Source organism: Ursus maritimus, unplaced genomic scaffold, assembly GCF_017311325.1.
Source record: "Ursus maritimus isolate PB19 unplaced genomic scaffold, ASM1731132v1 scaffold_26, whole genome shotgun sequence".
Classification (NCBI taxonomy): domain Eukaryota; kingdom Metazoa; phylum Chordata; class Mammalia; order Carnivora; family Ursidae; genus Ursus; species Ursus maritimus.
In genome coordinates this window covers 14,717,010-14,737,872 of record NW_024425119.1, presented here as the reverse complement: position 1 = coordinate 14,737,872, position 20,863 = coordinate 14,717,010, and the positions used below count along the sequence as shown (strand labels likewise).

At 40.7% G+C, this 20,863-nt stretch overlaps 1 protein-coding gene across 1 annotated transcript in view; it reads right to left on the bottom strand.

Moving 5' to 3' along the window:
- Positions 1–3,890, bottom strand: part of PTPRO (protein tyrosine phosphatase receptor type O) — a 112,610-nt gene extending 108,720 nt beyond the window's left edge. The window contains exon 1 of the mRNA XM_040641896.1: positions 3,879–3,890. Within this exon, the coding sequence (XP_040497830.1) occupies positions 3,879–3,890 (12 nt within the window). The remainder of the gene's footprint in view (positions 1–3,878) is intronic.
- Between the last annotated feature and the right edge of the window lie 16,973 nt (positions 3,891–20,863).

Below are 20,863 nucleotides of genomic sequence, written 5' to 3'. Positions count from 1 at the left end.
GTCAGGCAGGTCATATAAATGAGACAAGTGGTCTAGGGTAACAGGAGGGATTGCTGAAATAGTTAGCCAGTGGGAGGGGGCATGCATGACCTAAAAGCATCATTAAAAAGCACAATTATAACAAAATAAAACAATGCTGGCCCAAGAAAACACCTCTGCAGGCCAGTCTCAGCCCAGAGGCTTCCAGATTACAACACCTGAATTTGTCGCACTGCCATTTCCTTGATCTAATCCTTGACCTTCAGCTTCTGATCATACTCTTTGCTCTGCCCAGCCGGAATGCAGAAATGATAACTAAAGTCTGTTACCCCCTATGCATTCATTTAAAATAAACACAGATGGCATTTCCTTATCAAGTTACCAGGTGTGTATATGTGTGTGTGTGTGTGTGTGTGTATTAAATGACATTTTATTGTATGTATTATTGCAGTAATTATTTCCTGATTCCTAATACAGTCTTGTAGGAGAAGCTCTGAAGAACTCTTAATTCTGGAGATTAAACAAAACATGCTTCCGAAAAGAATTTAACCTGGCATTTTTAAGCAGAGAGAAACCGTTCTGCTGAAGAGATGTGCCACAGTTCGATGTGCTATTTAGGAAAATAATAACAGCCATATATCACATTTTACATTTTCTAAAGCACTTTCAAACCCATTTTCTCATTTCATCCTCAAAACATCCCATTAAGTTATTATCTCACTTCCCGGATGAAAACACTGAGGTGCAAAGACATTAAATGGGTTTCTCGAGGCTACTCTAGGATGACGTGGGGGAGCTGCCACTCAAGGCAATTCTTTAACTATAAATTTTATGACTCTATTACACTACTATTCCCAGACGATCCGGTCCTGGAGCCGGAATGATTTCCCAAATGCTACTTTTAGTATCTGTATTTAATTGGTGGTGAACTCCCTCAGCACAAACAATGACTTACTCCTCTAGGTTATGACTGATAGATGCTCTCCAAGGGTGGCATCATGGAAAAGGGCAGTTTTGAGAGATAAAAAGGAATTCTGGGGCGCCTGGGTGGCTCAGTCGGTTGAGCGTCCGACTCTTGGTTTCAGCTCAGGCCATGATCTCCGGGTCATGTGATTTGGGTCCCACGCTCAGCTATGGGTCCCACGCTCAGCAGCGAGTCTGCTTGAGATTCTCTCTCCCTCTCCCTCTGCCCTGCCTCCCACTTGTGCTTTCTCTCTCCCACTCCCTATAAAACAAGTAAATAAATCTCAATTGATTAACGGATTGATAAATTAATTCTGGAGACAGGCACACCTGGGTGCAAGTCCCACTTCAGTGACACTCTCTCATTTTGATTCTTTGAGGCTCAGTTGCTTTAGGTAAATCATGGAAACACGAAAATAACTAGGTTTTTGAGGGGAAACAAACGAGATTAGATGTGTGCGTTACTTAACCCAATACCGAATATTTAGTAGAGTCTCCTGACACAATACCTGATTGTTACTACCAAATTTATGACCCATGTTTTCACACTGACTTTCTCTGGGACATGTAGGTTTTAGAAGTCATATCTTTTTAGGACACTAACACCATGATTCCTATGTGGTTCAATAGCTATTCTGCCCTTCAGTCTATTTATCCAGTAATCAGTATTACCCCCTTTTGTGGCATCATGAACAACAGCAGCCAGTATTTCTTTTTCTATTATGCCTGTGTACCACAGCCCGAGCTGCCCTATTTGACGGAAGGTTACCATGGGAACAGTTTCCAGGACCTACTGTGCTGAGTGGTTTAGCGACCTGGGAAGCTGCGCCTGGCTGATGATGGACTCAGGAGGAGGTGGGTCCACAGTCCAGGAAGCCACAAAATTCATTTGTTCTCAACAGTTCAATGATCAGGCCACTTCCAAAAATACGCAACATTCTTCTGGCTTAATGTGTTATGAAAAATAGGGGTTACTGGCAGGTGAATTCTGTCTGTGAAATAAGTATTATTTTCACAGAATCGAGCACTCGCAAATAGAATTTTGCCTCAATTTTTTATTCCCCGAACCTCTTTTCTATCCTTTCCAGTATTTATAGTTTTATTATAGTTTTACCTCAGAAAGATGCTTAGGAAAATGCAGCTGTCCCACTTATTGAAAGACAATGTCGAAGTTGATGGGAATCATTTATTTTAGAATGGATGAGTTCAGTCAAATTTCCCCACAGGCATGAAGTGTCTCTCCAACTGTGACAGCAGTTAATTAAATCCAGATGACAGCTAACAAAGAGGGCAGTCTAGTTACCAAACATGCAGTTCACAGAATGTCTAGGTGCCACCCTCGTGACCCTTTATGAGCACTGACCTTTAACTTCCCTGAGCTGTTAACATCCTCAGCAACAAAACCGCCAGACCTTCAACGCTAGAGTCTCTTCTGCCCTCCACCATCCCTGAGATTTTATGGTTTTCCTAGAAGACCTATCCTTCCGTGCCAGATAAACTAAAGCCCAGAAGTTCAAGGAGATGAAGTGCCATCCTTTACATACGAACTTTGCTCAATGTTTACCTTCATGTAGTTTTTAAAAATTGCGTGCTTACTGTAGGCTTGGTGCTAAGGACATAAAGGTTGAGAAAAGAAATTTGGTCGCTGTCCCTATGGTCTTTGGTGTCTACAAAAAAGAGAGGAAATACACCATTTTAAATAATTAAATAAGGACAAGTAGAAAAGGCATTGTTGAGAAGACCTTAGCAGGAGGATCTAACCTGGAGGAAGTAAGAGTCTAAACATGTAAGTCCAGGCATCAGTAAGAGTTAGTCTGATGAGGAGCTGGAGAAAGAACAGGATCTCTGAAGAACAATGTATTTGAAGACCTAGGGGCTAGAGAAAGCGCAGTATATTTGAGAAACCAGAATAACCCCAAAATGGCCAATACTGGAGACCGGATCATGGGATACTTTATAGGTCCTTCTTAAAGAGTTGAGCTTTATGCTAATGGCAATGGGAAGCCACTTATGGGTGATTAGGGGCAGGAAATGATCAGATTTGCATCTATAATAGAAGTAAGATACTATGTTAACTTCTAGCTCTCGAGTTCCTATTGGGGGAACTTTCAATGGAAAAGTACCTGATAACAAACCACTTGGGATAGAAGGAACACTCTAACAGTGTGAGAAGAGGAATCTGGGGAAACGAACAAAAACAAGAGCAAAAAACCATTCAAACTAGTATTCGAGTTACATAGAAAAGAATGGCTTTATTCCAGAAAGGAAGAGGGAGAGATGAGAGGGAAGGGGCTGGAAAAAACATGTAGAGAAGATCCGGCAAGATGGTGTGATGCTGGGATACAGAAGGGCAATCAGCCAGTGGAAATATCCAGATGGAGGAGGTCGAAGAGCATTTTAAAACTGGAAATGCCTAATGTTCCATTTGAAGTTAGCATTTCAAATAGTAAACACTTATCCATCTTTCCAAATTTCTATCTTTAATAATATTTGCTACACTCACAACTTCTTTGTGTGAGCGGGTCATCTGTGAAACTTGCTAGAGGGCTGCGTTTCACATCCAAGCGTTAGGGCACGGAAGCGCTATTTGTGGAACTTGGTGTCTGGGGGAAGAGGAAGTGAGAATGCAAACGTCCTCCAAATTGGCAAAAATCCCAAGGTAATTTGAACTTCCATCAGAGATGGTAAGGGATTTAAGGCCAGGTTTATTTAGGTCTCAAGGGTGCAGGAAGCTCCTTCCGGGTCTAGTGCGGAGAACTCCTTGGTGAGGATAGGCACAGGTCGGTGTGATTGCACTATTCTTGGAGAGAAATGAAGGTGGCTAGGACCAGGGTGATGTCAGCGGAAATTCAGAGGGTATGTTCCCCAGAACTCAGTGACCTTAGATTTCAGTTGGTTGTGGGCTTGGTCGTGGTACTGATTTCATACACACTTACCATCATCACCATCGTCACCATCATTTATAGGAAAGGCTGCAGATATTAGCAGGGTCAGAAGATGAGTGATGCGTATCATTCATTCAGTTCATTTTGATACTTAGTGAGCATGTGGGACCTCCAAGTGCAAATGCCGAGTAGGCGGTAAGATACATGGATCCAGAATTCAGAAGAGAGGTCTGCCTCAAATATTTGGAACAGATTGTATCACAGATGGCAGCTAGGGCCCTGGAAATCAAGGAAATACCACAGTGTGGAAATACAACTGCTACTATTATTAAGAATGTACTTTGGGCCAAGAGCTTTTTAGACATTACTTTGCTTAATCTTCTTAACCACCCTCTGAAACAGATATTATTATTTGCATTTCCCCGATTGGTAATTGAGCCTCAGAAAGATTAAGTAACACATCAAAGGTCACATATTTTAAGTGGTAGACAAGAAAATTAGATCCACATTCCTTTGATTCCAAAGTCTGTATTACTGCCATGAGCTGTATTTCAGACTTTTACTTAATTTCTTTGCAACCAAGAGGCATGAATGTCACTTTAAGTGATCACTCATCTTTTTTTTTTTTTAAGATTTTTATTTGTTTATTTGAGAAAGAGAGCCAGAGAGAGACCACAAGCAGGGGGAGGGGCAGAGGGAGAAGCAGGCTCTCCGCTGAGCAGGGACCCCAATGCCGGACTTGATCCCAGGACCCTGGGGTCATGACCTGAGCCAAGACAGACACTCAGCCAACTGAGCCACCTAGGTGCCCCTCAGAACTCATCTTTATTCCATGGGGAGTTACAGAGCATTTGGCTGTAGTAAGAAGAGTAGTGACTTAAAGGCACATAAAGTTGAATATGAATATCTGTGCCACCACACAAGAACTTTCTGAACTTTAGTTTCTTTTTCTAGAAAATGGGAAAAGGGCGCTTACTTTATAGGGTTGTTATGAGACTACAATGAAAAAAAATGTAGTTAAGATACTTGCCATATTTTATGCCTTACACATATTAAGTGCTTAATTTTGATGGTTTAAAAGAAGTGGAAATTACAGCTAATGAATCGGGCTAAGAAAGCTGTTAACTGCGTTGCAAAGCTTTCTGATTATCATAGGAAACCTAACAGACCACCAAAGGGATTTAAGTTTGCATTTGTGCAAGAACCCTCAACGTCATAATAAAACCCTAAATTAATAATCATGCAATTTCTCAAAGTGCATTTTTCAAGAACAATGGTAGCAACAGATTCGATGTTACTTGAGCTAGTGATAGACATTATTCAATTTAGAAATATTATTTCTTATTGTTTTATTAAAATGGCCTCTAAACTAGTCCAACTTTCTCCCATTTTCTCTCTTCTTCAAAATACGGGATTACCAATAGTAACAGAATTGTGAAGTTACAAGGTTTTGGTTAAACAATAAAATTATGAAAATAGGATTATGAAGAGTAAGGGACATAAAATTCAGCATAAAAAATTGTTGCTTATTAGATTGTTGAACACGGACAAGTTGTGTAATCTCTCTGAGACAGATTCTCATCTGTAAAACGGGGTTGCTCATCTTCTTGCAACTATACTTCTGTGGTGACTATATAGGATACTGTTTGTAAACTGCCTGGCAGAGCTGGGTGCATTCTAAGCACCCCCGAACAGCACAGTTCTGATTGTGTGAATGTTCTGGATTAAAAACTCGGGGGAAGAATCACTGAGCTTAATACTCACTACCAAATAAGAACCAGATTCCGTTGCTTGGTGCTCAACCCCCTCCGCAGTCTGTCCTCAAATTTACGATCCCATCTTATCTGCCACTACTTCTCTGTCGGGAATTCCGTGAACCCCACACACTAGTCAGCCTCCCCACTCCATATGCCCCAGGAGCTTTCCTGCCTCTGTGGTTCTATTGATGTATTCTTTCTGCCTGAAATACCCTTCTTCCTACTTCAAATATCCAGTTCTATTTGACACTTTTGACACTGACATCTATCAAATGTTTTTTTTGTTTTGTTTTGTTTTGTTTTTTTAGTTTCAGGGGTAGAGTTTAGGGATTCATCAGTTGCATACACCACCCAGTGCTCATTACCTCAAGTGCCCTCCTGAATGCCCATCACCCAGTTACCCCTTCCCCCCACCCACCACCCCTCCAGCAACCTTCAGTTTGTTTCCTAGAGTTAAGAGTGTCTTACGGTTTGTCTCCCTCTCTGATTTTGTCTTATTTTATTTTTCCTTCCCTTCCCCTATGCTCATCTGTTTTGTTTCTTAAATTCCCCATATGAGTGAAATCATATGATATTTGTCTTTCTCTGACTTACTTATTTCGCTTAGCATAACACCCTCTAGTTCCAACCATGTCATTGCAAATGGTAAGATTTCATTCTTTTTGATGGCTGAGTAATATTCCAGTGTGTGTGTGTGTGTGTGTGTGTGTGTGTGTTTGCAGGAAACCATTGTGTATGCCTGCAGTCATCTGTTGATGGACATCTGGGCTCTTTGCATAGTTTGGCTATTGTGGACATTGCTGCTATGAACATTGGGGTGCAGGTGCCCCTTTGAATCACTATGTTTGTATCCTTTGGATAAATACCAAGTAGTACAATTGCTAGGTCATGGGGCAGCTCTACTTTTAACTTTTTGAGGAACTTCCTTACTGTTTTCCAGAGTAGCTGCATCAGTTTGCATTCCCACCAACAGTGTAAGAGGGTCCCCCTTTCTCCACATCTTCGCCAACATCTGTTGTTTCCTGAGTTGTTAATTTTAGCCATTCTGACTGGTGTGAGATGGTATCTCATTGTGGTTTTGATTTGTATTTCCCCGATGCTGAGTGATGTGGAGCATATTTTCATGTGTCTGTTGGCCAAATGCCACCTTCTTTGAGAAGCCTTTATAACCATCCCAGAAAAATGGTCTCTCTCTTCCTGTCACCTCACAGCCCAGTATCTACCTCTCTCCCAGGACACTTCACTTTGTACATAGGATCATACACATCTAGTAGCAGGTACATTGTTCCTGCACGAAGACATAGAAATAATTCCAAATAGCTCTTCTTTTACCGAGATCCTGTATCCTCACGTTAAGTATTTATGACATCTACTTAAACCATTTGAAGTGAACATTTCACGTATTCCTCTTCATTTCACGACGTTAGCTTTAAATTGTCACCATTTCCTACTTTTCACGGTGTGAGTAAGACGTTCAGCGAGCACTGATGCTATTTTGAATTACAAGAAGGCTAAGGCAGCAGTCCGATATTTATGTTTTATAAATGAAGCTCAAAAATATCTTTGTCTTTCAGAACAGCTGTAAAAAGACAGTATGCAATTTAGTGCATCAAGTGAAAGGGTTCTATTCTTTGGGAAAGGATGGCATTTATATAAATCATGCTGGGCTATTCGGTAAGGAACTAGCATTGCTTTTACTTGACATACTGCACTTGTTGCTAATTGGTATTTCATTATTAGATATTTTCTTTTTTTTTTTAAAGATTTTATTTATTTATTTGACAGAGAGAGAGAGACAGCCAGCGAGAGAGGGAACACAAGCAGGGGGAGTGGGAGAGGAAGAAGCAGGCTCATAGCGGAGGAGCCTGATGTGGGGCTCGATCCCACAACGCCGGGATCACGCCCTGAACTGAAGGCAGACGCTCAACCGCTGTGCCACCCCGGTGCCCCTCATTATTAGATATTTCCTCATTGCCCTCTATAATATGTATCTTAAAAGGTGAAAAGTAGAAATATTTGCATCATTGAGATAATCTTAAAAAGTGGTTTTTACCTTTAGAAAACTTCGATGGTACAGAATCTAACGGCAATGGTGAAAATTTTCCATAGGCTTCTTTACGGAAATGTTTAAATCTCGTTCCACATCTTTAACTATTATTTTAGTTTTATTTATTATTCTGAAAGGCAGAAGCTGTTCGCCTTTATAATAATCTTCGTTGTTTGCATTAACAAAAGATCTTTATTTACAAAGTTCTTATTCAATTCATAATCAAGATTTAGTAAAGTCATAGCATGCAGTACTTTTATCAAATGGCTGAGTGTGGGATCTATACGATTTTTATTAATTTTATTAATTAATTAATTAATTTATTATTTATTTACTTATTTACAGAGAGAGAGAGAGAGCATGCAAGTGGGGAGGGGTGGAGGAAGAGGGAGAGAGAGAATCTTAAGCAGGCTCCATGCCCAGCTGGGAGCCCAGTGTGGTGCTTGTTCTCATGACCCAGAGATCAAGACCTGAGCTGAAATCAAGAGTCGTATGTTCAACCGACTCAGCTACACAGGTGCTCCTGAGTTTTAAAATTAATATCAATATACTTTAAGTTCTGAAACATGCCTTTCTTATCTTAAATACCTTGAAATAGAATACTTATGATCAACATTAATTTTCCATTTACCAATTACTCTGTTTCCTCCTCCCTGAATAATATTCCCCTTCTCTCTTGTTCTATACTCTTTTTTTTTTCCTTTGCTTATTTTCCTCTCTTTGTATTGCTTCTCATGGTCTGCTTTGTGCTGTGTTCAGTTAGTTCTGTCTATAAATCTCCTGCTAGGGGCGCCTGGGTGGCACAGTGGTTAAGCGTCTGCCTTCGGCTCAGGGCGTGATCCCGGCGTTATGGGATCGAGCCCCACATCAGGCTCCTCTGCTATGAGTCTGCTTCTTCCTCTCCCACTCCCCCTGCTTGTGTTCCCTCTCTCGCTGGCTGTCTCTATCTCTGTCGAATAAATAAATAAAATCTTTTAAAAAAAGTAAATCTCCTGCTAGATTTTAACTTTCTAAAGACGAGCATTCAGATTTCACTTTTTATCTGTCACAATATGTTACTATTTGGAACTTAACAGATGTTTGTAAACCTCAATCATCCATCCATCCACCTACTGTACATTTATTGAGGCTTTAATGACATATTCTTCGTGTGTCTGTCCAGCCTATTCTTAATATGTCTGAATATTTATAACTATAGTTCGGTTTCTGGATTATTAAACTAAAATCATACCTTTGTATTATAGAAATAAAAGAATACTTGGCCAAACAAAGAGACATATTGGGAAACAGTTAAGGAGGCAGGTGGAGAGAAAGGAGGCATCCGATGAGGAGGAACGATTAAAGAAACAGAAGGGAAGAATGGGTGGGAGACAGTGGAAAACAGTTGTAAATTGGGAAGGCGTATAACAGTGAACAATAAACCAGTAACCCAATAACATTCACATTCGTATCTTTACTGGTCCTGACTTCTACCTCTGTCATTATTTAATACTTGACAGAGAAAGAAAATCAAGCTAAATTTCTACTAATATCTCAACTGTTTCCTTATTCGCTATTCACCTCCCTTTTCTCTCCTATGACTACACTATAATCTGTTTCTGATTTGCAGAGAATATTCTATACACTCATAGATAAACCATTAATAAATCCTATGTTGCTATGGGAACTAATAGAGGTTTAATGGTCTAATTGCTCAGGCAGAGGCCATCCATCCACTTGGCTAGGATGGTGCCACGGAGATTCAAATACTGCATGGGAGATTGGGCTTTAGGACCCCTATAACTTTGAAGAGTTATAAATTAATAAAAGCTGAACCTATGAGTAATTTCTAAGAATATTAAGAGATGCATGCCAGATTTCCTTTTAGGTTATAAGTATCCAGGATCTGTTTTCTTCAAAATGACAATTTCGCCCAGGCCTTTTCCATTAGTTTAAGCTTTGAGGAAACAAATCATACAACATTTACTGGAAGAATTTAATCATAGTTTATGATAATTCAATACAATATTTTCTAAATATATTGCTGCATAATTTATAATAAATGAGATTCATTATATATATTTAGTATATAACAATATGATTCTTTATTTCATTGGAATAAAAAAAATACCATTAGTCTGATCCATTTGTGTAGTTGATTAATGTGTCTACTTCTTTGTCTAGTCCCTTGAGCATTCAAAGTAAGAAAAAGATTTTTAGTTATCAGGCAATTATAATTAAGACCATATTAAGTGTTATAATTAAAGAAAGAAAAGAAAAACAATAGTAATAGCATGTCTTAAGTGCCTAATATATTCCAGGGTTTATTCTAGGTGCTTTAGATTAATTATGCCTCATCCTTAAAACAACATTTAGAATTTATCATTATTTGATCAATAACTAGGAAGTAAAAGACTAGGAATTCAAGTAGGAGTAATTCAAACAATAATTCACAGGGCTTGCTTGGTGTTAGCTACAAGAGCGTGATTGTGAGCAGGGGAGAATGGTTTCAGACCTCGAGAAGATTCATTCTAATGGGCAGTAAGAGTAAGAAGCATCAACTATTATGACGAGCACAAAGTACTGCAGTAACAAGAACACCTTACTCAGTGATGGTGACGTTGACGCTCGGACAATAAACAGGACTTGGCTGGGGAAGAAGCTGGAGTGCAGGGCATAGTTCAGGCAAGGGGGGGCTGGAAACCAGGACAGAGGACAGCATAGCCCCTTCAAGGAACAGGAAGGGCCTTGAAGGCCACGTCCAGGTGTTTGAACATTACCTTGGGGCCACTGAAATGTAGTCAGTATGAGGTGGCCATGAGTAGATTTTCGTTTGAGAGCAGAGCAAGTGTTGCTGTGGACCTGGCTATGTGGAGGGCAGAGTGACACAAGAGATCGATTAGAAGACCCTGGTAATAGCTGAAGCAAGGCTGACCTGGGCTTCGCAGCGGTGAAGGAGATGAGGAGGGACAAGGAGAGATCTAGTAAGGAAGTAGTAGAGTGCCTACAAGTGTGCAGAACGGGAAGGAGCTTTAGACTATGTTGTAATCCAAAATGGATAACGATGAGGAAACTCAAGGCGCAGAGGAGGGAAGGGGCCTGCCTAAGGCTATCCGGCTGGTTAGAGGAAGACAATTTCTTTTTTCAGTACAGTTGACCCACAATGCTACATTCCTTTCAGGTGTACAACTTAGTGCTTTGACAAGTTTAGACACAACACTATGTTCACAAGCGTACCTACCGTCTGTCGCTATCACGTTGCTATTACAACATCAATGACTGTATTCCTTAGGCTGGGCCTTTTATTCCTGTGACTTATTCAGTCCATAACTAGCAGCCTGCATCTCCTGCCCCCCTTCACCCATTTTTCCCAACTCTTCATTCCCTTCCCATCTGGCAACCACCAGGTCTCTGTATTTATGGATCTGAAGTCTGTTTTTTGTTTGTTCATTCATTGTTTTTTTAAGATTCCACTTGTAAGTGGAACCGTATGGTATGTGTCTTTCTCAGGCTGGCTTATTTCACTTAGCATAACAGCCTTTAGGTCTATCCATGTTGTCTCCAATGGCACAATCTCATCCTTTTTTATGGCTGTGTCATATTCCTGTGTTTGCACGCACGCACATGCATGAACACACACATGCACTTATACACACCACATCTTCCTTATCCATTTGTCTATTGATGGATGCTTAGATTGCCTCCACATCTTGGCTATTGTAAATAATGCTGCAATAAATATAGGGGTACATATATCCTTCTGAATTAGTGCTTTCATTTTCCTTGGGTAAACAGCCAATAGCAGAATTATTGGATCATATGGTATTTCTGTCTTTAATTTTTTGAGGAAACTCCATTCTGTTTTCCTCAATGGTTGTACCCATTTACATTCCCACCAACAGTGCACAGAGTGTTCCTTTTTCTCTACATTCTTGCCAATACTTGTTATTTCCTGTCATTTTAATTTTAGCCATCCTCACAGGTATGAGGTGGTATCTCATTGAGGTTTTGATTTGCACTTTCCTGATGATCAGTGATGCTGAGTATCTTTTCATGTGTCTGTTGGCCACCTACATGTCTTCTTTGGAGAAATGTCTCTTCATGTCTTCTGCCCATTTTTAAATCAGATTGTTCATCTTTGGGGTTTTTTTTTTTTTTCAGTGTTGAGTTGTATAAGTTCTTTATATATTTTGGATATTAACCCCTTATTGGATATATCATTTGCAAATATCTTCTCCCATTCAGGAGGTTGTCTTAGTTTTGTTGATGGTTTCCTTCACTGTGCAGAAGATTTTGATTTTGATGTAGTCCCAATAGTTTATTTTTGCTTCGGTTTCTCTTGCCTCAGGAGACATGTCTAGAAAAATGTGGCTACGGCCAGAGCAAGACTCCTTACTGCACGTCTTCTTGAACCCTCTCCAGTGATATTTCCATTAGAATATTTTACCCTCCCAAACCTACCAAATCAATTGATTTATTTTTTCTCTTTCTGCCATGGGAAAGCTGACTCAGATGCACTTTCCGTGCGTGCTGCAGAGGTCCAAGTCAAATCTGGCACTTAGGTTGTGAGGCTACTGTAAACACGTGAGTGCTTTCCAAGACGCAATGAAGACTGCCTTCAGAGTTGATCATTTTTTAAATAACAAATGAATACATTAAGAACAAAACCCAAGAAACTGAGAATTTTTTGATTGCCTTTAGTCACCAACATACTAAAAATATCACTATATCATAAAGGAAGGATTTTTTTTTAAAGATTTTATTTATTTGACAGAGAGACAGCCAGTGAGAGAAGGAACACAAGCAGAGGGAGTGGGAGAGGAAGAAGCAGGCTCTCAGCAGAGGAGCCTGATGTGGGGCTGGATCCCAGAACTCCGGGATCATGCCCTGAGCCAAAGCAGACGCTTAACGACTGAGCCACCCAGGCGCCCCAGGAAGGATCCTAAATGCCTAGAGTGCTCTAGAGTAGGGCTTTCCAAACTTAAAAGGCATGTGAGTGCGGGTGCTCTGGGATGGGGCCCAAGCGTCTGCATTTCTAACGCAGCTCCAGGTGGCGCTAAGGCTGCTGGTCCACAGAGCACTCTGCATAGTAAGGCTCTACTTTTCAGTTTTTATTCACTGGTAACAGGCTGGGATAGTTCATCAGCAAGGCCAGGAGCCATCTAGGTTAAGCAGAACCTGAAAAGTCAGTCCCTCTGACCGGGAGGCGTTTGCAGCGCGAAATGGCTCCAGGGGCGAACAATCCGCGGATAATCCATTGTGAAGCCATCTATAGGAAAAGACGACTCCCACCGCTGCGGCCACACGCAGATGAGGCTCCGCCCGAAGTGAACCTGGGGAAGCACCGGCCATGTGCCACCACAGTGGACAAATCTCCTGGACATCCTGGGTGTCACCCTGGGAGCACTAGACTCTGCCTCAGGGGCCTGTTCTTAGCTTTCTGACCTACATGAACCCATTTTACTCGATTTTACACCTCAAGCTTCCGTTTTTATGTTTAGAATTATTCAAAGAAGCTAATAAGAGAATGTGCACGGAAACTGTTAGACAGTAGGTGTTCAAAGTATTAGACGAATGCGTGTTTAAAAATTGTGGGAGTGAATCCTTAAGCCTTGGAACAAAATAGTCTTTTTCCCATTCCGGGTCTGGAAAATCCACAAGCCATTCTGTATCACAGTTCAATGTAATTCCTTACACACGCAAGGGTCTGTCAAAGAGTCGGAAGAGAGGGTGCACCTGTACATTTCCGGGGATGAAGGGATTGCGAATCAGATTTCCATGTGGCAGAGGCAGAAAGCTCGGGCTTTAAGAACTCATTTAAGCAGTATATACAGAAAGGCTTATAAATCAGTATTTGGTGCAACAGCAAAGTTCCTAGAAGGAAGTCACATCACATGGTCAACGCAGGCAGAAGGGCTGAGTGGCAAAGGCAGGAGAGGAAGTGAATCAGGACCGGAAAACAGACATCTCCCCGAGCTACTTTGAGTGGAGGGTGTCCAATACACAGGAGAGGAAAAGCTGGTAAATAAGCTATCATACAAAACTCCCCTATTGGCAGGGATGCTACTTAGTACTCACTGCTGCTCAAAAATTAGAGACAATATCCTGAAAGCCGGGTACTGTCATGGGGCTGTAGGAGACACAAGGTAGAAAAAAAGGCAGCATTGCTCAGAGAACTTGCAAACCCAGCAGGGGATATAAACATGGATACAGAGAGGTAACATACAGAACGTGAATGAACAATAAGAGCAGAGAACTAAGCCAGAGAGATTATATTCAGCTTGGGGAATCAAAGAATGTTTCAAGCAGGAAGTAGTACCTCCTTGAATCATAAGTCATTACATTTAAAATTAGAAGGGATTTTGGAAGTATATTTAGTCTGATCCTTCGGGCTGGGGAAATTGGGGAGGAAAGTTTGAGACAGTGTGAAGAATAGGACTTTCTCAGATAAGGTCCAAGGTTTCATGCAGTAATAGCACTCGGTACATGAGAATGAGAGACAAGGCAAAGGGCTAGATTAGAGCAAATGAAGATAGCCTTGAATGCCAGGCTAAGAACTTGAACGGTGTTGACAGGAAACCATTCAAACAAGGGTTTGATGAAAACCTACTGTTCAAGGCCTGTCTATCTGCACAGGCAGGTGGTACCAATTCTCTGTTCCTTACCACAGGTCCTGCATAATCAGAAGAGGAAGACTGAATACACAAAACTATGACCTTTTATATACGATCCCATGAGGAACATTCCTAGTATTAGAAAACATCCTTTTAAATATATACTGTAACCGTTATATTGGGATGGGCTAAGCAGGGGAGGTATATATGCATGTAACGTTTGGCATTCCGGCTAAAGAGATGAGATAATCATCATGTTTCAGAGTAGTTCTATATTTCTACAGCATGGCTACAGATTTGTGACTCTATTGTTACTGCTGCCTCAAGTGAACACAACCTGGAATTTCTGAAAACCGAAACCATCTCAATGACGACAGAAGCAATTTTCACTTGTTTCTGCAAGGCAGCTCAACTGGAATTATACTTCAAAATAAAACAAACATTTCCCGAGAAGACCTTCACGAAATCCACATTTTTTCTCTTTTCAATCACAATCCTTTTGAAATGAACCTGACATAAGATACTGCATCACGCGTTTCAAAAGAACCAGCAATCCAATGTATCTATAATTGTCTTTTTTGTTTGAAGACAATAAGAAGCAACTCACTCATGTAGCTGGCAAGTTCAACTCTCAAAAATTTGGCTTCCTGGGTTCTTCCTTTGTGGAGAGTCATAGTTAGAAGACACAGGTTTGTGGCAAGTTCAAGAATCAATTTCTGGGGGCGCCTGGGTGGCACAGCGGTTAAGCGTCTGCCTTCGGCTCAGGGCGTGATCCCGGCGTTATGGGATCGACCCCCACATCAGGCTCCTCCGCTATGAGCCTGCTTCTTCCTCTCCCACTCACCCTGCCTGTGTTCCCTCTCTCGCTGGCTGTCTCTATCTCTGTCAAATAAATAAATAAAATCTTAAAAAAAAAAAAAAGAATCAATTTCTGGATGCATCCCTCAGGAATCGCACCAGGAATTCATTAACTGTTTTTAAGTTTAGTGATTCCTTCATGGTGGGGTGTGTTATCTTCTTTCTAGAGTGAATTCTGTGGCGGTGTTGTCTTGCTCATCCAAAGTGTCTCCATCTTTCCTGGTGGAGGTCAAGGAGGTCCGGGAAGGTCAAAGGTAAAACAGCAAGACTCATAAATTCAGTAGCATTTGAAGCTAAGGTGGCAAATTTCTGCGGAGCCTGCTATCTTGCCTTTCACTCACATTGCTTTGTCTTTTTATTCTCTGCAAAGGGGCTGGAATTGAACAATAAGAACCCGTGGTGATTTTTTTTTTTCTTATTTACTTAAGCACCATTTTGGATCTGAATGTTCCTTCTTTTCTGACATTTATACTTTCTACTGCCTTTCTCCCCTGAAATCCATTAACAAAGAGAAAAGCCTGGCCATTTGATGTTATTCCATTTTACTTGCCATTAAGAGTTGTTGGGCGAGAACCACCTGTCAGTCCCTAAGCCTGGTTCTCTAACTAAAATCTTAGGTTTTTCCAGCAGCCCTCTCCTGGAGGCTTGATGATTCATATGCTGAACACAGGCTGCAAGAAGCAAATACCAAAGGAGTCCCTGGGGGTTGGGTCTGGGTGTCAACAGCAGGAAAGTAGGGGCCAAATGATGCATGGTCATTATGCCAAATGTGAGTAATGCAGGATCCTTGCAGGTGTTACTTTCGGCGGTGGAGGGGGTGTTGTTATTTTTGTCTTCTGGTGGTAAGAAAAAGAAACAAAGGGAAGTACAACTTAGCCTGCTCTTTCCAAACTTGCTTTCCACAGGGGAGTTCCTCCCTCAGAGATGTCATGGTGGCACCTAAGGAGATTGTTTCTTAGTTTGCTTTTGGACTCCAGTTAAATAAGAGGGGCTGCATGATTCTCGCAGTATTTTAGCCAGTTCACTACTTGCTGAGTACTTGCTACTTTGAGGACCTTGTGAGGCCTCTCTTTGCCCCTCATTTCTTTGGTGGGCAGAAGAGGAGAATAGAATGCTTTGAAAAATCGTAATATATCTTATTCTGCTTCTTCTAGTAATGCCCTTTACCGTGACCAGAAGACTTTAATTCCAGAGATGTGGGCATATTCATAAAATGTTAGCCTCAAGTTACATAAACTTATGTAATTTAAATTACAAAACCCCAAAGTTTAAGGAAAAAGGTTGGGATAATTTACTCCTTTTCAAGTTGAAGGACTCTAGGATAATCCTCAGAGGAGGTGCACTGCTATTAGGCATTGTTCTAGATAGCCTGAACCCTATTAATGAGGCATTAGAGTGCTAGATGATTCACTGTTTTAAAAACCTATGCGTTTAGTACTTTTTATGAGTATGCTACAAGTTCTACGTTGCCAATATCAATTTCATAAGTGCTCTCTGTCCCAGATAAATAAATGCTTCCAAGTTGGATTTGGCTGCTATGTTTCAGTTGAGCTGTTTCCGTCCCTCCTATTTTGACATTTGGCTGAGTTTTGTTCCACACATGTCAAAAGCCTGCCCTAGGGAGATAAGGATTAATTTATTGAAGAAAACTTACAATGCAGAAACCAAGCAGAAATTTGCAGAACCCGTTGTCGACGTCAGTTCAAGTTGGTTCATTTTAGTGAAGCATTTTTTTTTTCCCTAAATGGAGGTACCAAAGTATATTTTGTGAAACAGAAAAGTAATGCTTATCCATTTGCTATGGGCATGCGATCAATGGTAAGTTAGAACTCGGTGAGAGGAAATCCTGCTTAGATATAATTCCATTTAGTGTCAGGTTAAGCCATATGAAATCGCTAAGATTCAAGCAAATACATCTTTGAAACTAGACGCTTTGAAAATAAAAACCAATTAACTTCAGCCCTTCCATTTGGGTACCTATATCTGGTCACGCTCTATGACTATACACTGCATTTTTTGGGCCCTCAAGCCCGCCACTTAGCATAGCATATTGAGACACAGTAATAGGCCCTGAGTTGAAATTCAAAAATACTGAACAAATGATAAATAAAAAAATCATCAGTTCCATGAGTCCTAATATTTTAATAAAAGAAATACATGATCCTGATACCCAAATTAGGTCAGATAAATAAGAAAACGTTAACAACAAAGGAAAAAAAAAAACCTGCCATAAATCTATCACCCAGAGGTAACCACTCTACACTTGCTGACTTTTTTACGGTGGCATTGTTCTTTCATAAAAATGAGAGCATACTGCTTGATGACATGCTTTTCTGAATGAATATATGGGAAAATCTCTGCCCAACAATAGACATTGTCTGACTGTGTCGTCCTCCACTTTTGGGTGCTGAAACTTTATAGTGTTTGTCAATTACAGAGCCCAGAGTGAAACGAGCCATCTTATGCATCTTGGTCGTTGCCCCTCAGAGCGGTCTGTAGAACAGTGCCAGTCTGAAACTGTGTATTAATAATCTGGGACAAAGAAAGCACATCAGTTGAGGGTAATAAGCACTTTAGTTGTTTATGGCCCAAGTATGGTATGTCTGCTGACATGTAACAATAAAAACCAAATTGGGGCTTGCATTTTATATGTCTGCTTTAATGGAATTCTTCATACTCTTATTTCTGATCAAAGTGTAGGTTCAGGTAAATGGGGGGCAGGGAAAGGGGTAACCTTGGTCTTTTACCATAGATAACTAAAAAAACTGAGACCAAACTAGCTAGTCTGACTACAACTTCTTGGTCCAGAAATCATACTCTGAGCCAATGGCTGGCTGATAGGAATATTTTCAATGGTACGGTAACTAAGATTTGGGGTTATATAGGTTAGTATTTGGGAAACAGGTATGCCGCTATTCAGATGACTTTGCCATCATTTCTCGCTAGGGCCTGGCTATTGCTTCTAACCTTGGAATGCTGGTTACTCCAGACCAGCCTTTCTCAGAAATTCTGAATCAGGAGAGAAGAAACAGTGGTGATAGAGAAAAATTGAAAGAGGTAAAGAGGAATTATATGGAGAGATTGCCAAGAAGAAAAAGAGATGCTTTGCTAATTCATTTGCTGAGAAACTATAGTCAACCTGAGCTGAAATTTCAGAAGAACCACAGTTTATATCCCATGCAGTGCAAAGCTGCATCGGTATTGACATTAGCAAATAAGGTCTTTTTGAAAGAATGACGAAAGACTAACCAAGCAGAGACTGCGTGTGTCATGTCAGTTGGGGTACACAAAAATTTTTAGTTTCTCTTTGCTTTAGTTTTTAAGATAGCGGAAAATTGTGTTTTGTAAAACTATCCCAAATCATAGAAAATCATGCCTTATGAGCCATTATTTGAATGGCTAAGTTCACATACTTCTGAAAGCTCCCTTATATTTTTGATGGTTACAATTACTCTGATCCTCTGGTTGTTGAGAAGCTCGATAACCTCCTTTCAGCTTCATATCTACAAGTTACGGTGATGCGGAAGCTCTGTATATGGTAGTGATTGAATAAACTGATCAGATCTTCTCAGCTTATGGCAGGTGAGCTGGAGAGAACCGAGGAACCCTGATTTCCCTGCTCTCCAAAAGTAGAGCATGCCAAAAAATCTTTTGCCACCTGAAATCATCGCACAAAGTGAAGAAGCAATGAGCATTCATTTATATGGAGATTTTTTTCAGCATTCCCAGACCCCCCGAAATAACCTGTCTTAGGTTTTTCTGCTACCTCGGGACACATCTTGCTAATGGGTGCACGAAATAAATGGAGATAAGGCCCAGATGCTCACAGACACAGTTCAAAGCTCTGTTGGCTTGATGCTGAGAGCCCGAGATGCTGAGTGTGGCTCCTGGGGAAGAAACTTGGCGGGGCCCCTCTCGATGACTCGGGGTGTGCCCTGCCTTTACACAGATCGCGGCGAAACAAACACCGAATGCCTTTTTCTGCAAGAGTGAAAATTCTCTTCAAACTTCTTCTGGTGAGCGAAAACAGGTACTGATGTAGGTCTTTTGTAAAAGCAAAGTGGCAAAACGTGAACGTTTGAAAAGCAGAGCTTTTATGTTTCTGTGAGCAATGCTTGATGTTCGAATGGATTTGCAGACCCCTTGCAAAAGGTTTCCCCCTTTTCCCGGAAATATTGATCTTTGTGACTTGACTATTTACTTGAGAGAAAATAAAGCACTTACTTGCCCCTGGTTGCTTTACCGTTACTTGAAGGATATGCCGCCAAAATCAATTTACATTGAGCTACTTGGTGGCTTGTGAATCAAAACCCAAATGCTGAAGAGAGACCAATATGTATTTTGAAATTTGCTGTGAAATGGGAAATTCATTCATTTGAATGTAAGATATTTCATCTGGGGCTACATTGGTTTTCACCTGATAAGGCCATCATTTTTAAATTGTTTGCGGTCTCTAGCAGTTATGCTAAAATTTGATAGGATTTGTAAGAGAAATAAGGGAAATAATTCTGTGAAGGACAGTGTTACCGAAGTACTCATTTGCAAATGGGCAACCTTTGTGCAAACTGGTAAAAAGAAGGAGCCGTGGTACCGGCACACACAGGGACTTCAGTGGCTGTACTGGGACCCCAACCCCAGCTATGGAGTCAGCAAATGGACAGAGAGTTCTGGAGGATTTTGAAACTTAATCTACAGGACAATGTGTAGTCTTAAAAAAAGAAAAAAAAATAAGGTGCTGTGCTTAAGATCATAATGAACATTAATTTAAGCACACAAAAGAGGCGTGCGTGGTCCCAGAATGCTGGCGAAGCAATTATTAGAACCACTACAATTGTAATTGTTTTTAAAAATAACTATAAGGTCTTTCTTAGTTTAGCAGTAATGTTGCTCACACACTAAAATATTTTAATTATAAAAAGAGATGACTTAACAAGGCTCCTTATTGTAAAATCTTTGAAAAATTGAAGTGAGAAGAAAATTAAATGCTTTATGATATTTTGAGTGAAGAGAAATGAATAAGTGGTTTTCATGGCTTTTCAAAAGGTACAGTTTTTGAAGGCAAGGTCTTCCAATGTGAGTGAAATAACTAATCCCTTCTGAGATGATGAGGGATGACAGTACAATCCCCTCTCTCAAATCCAGTTCCATTCTTTGGGAGACAAAGGCAAAGTCTTAGTGGGCCATAATTTTGGTTTTTAGATTCTCATGGACTATCCAGGCAGTGTCCCCGAGGGAAATAACCACTTTTGTAGTCAAGAACCAACTAGTGGCTCTGTGGCCAAATACCTACAGCGTCTTGCCCTAGGACTGGAAACAGTAGCCATTTGTCCCCTGAGTGCGTGGAAATCCATACATTGATTAAACATCGTGTTATTGAAGCCAACATCAAAATATTGAGTAGTTTAAAAAAACTAATGACTTTACTATTTCCATTTATTCTATGGAGATGCTGTCCTCAGCAAAGCTACATCCTTACTAGAATCCTTGGAGAATTAGCTTCAGAGTGGTCCCAATATTAACACATAACACGCACACCCCTGACTCGAAGAGGTATTTGTCACACCTTATCCTTGCAGTAACATTTCAGAACCCCCTTGTCTGAAATCTGACTTTCTGTCCTTGTCTTCCTTGACTGCCCTACAGAATGGGATTCTGTTTAGTGCTCCCGAGTGCTCCTCCCTCGGCTTCTACCACACTAGAAACTTCCGGCTCAGCTTCCATCTGCCCAGCTACTCCTTTGCCATCCTCCTTTTGCCTGTTTTTTGCTTGTTTGTTTGTTTT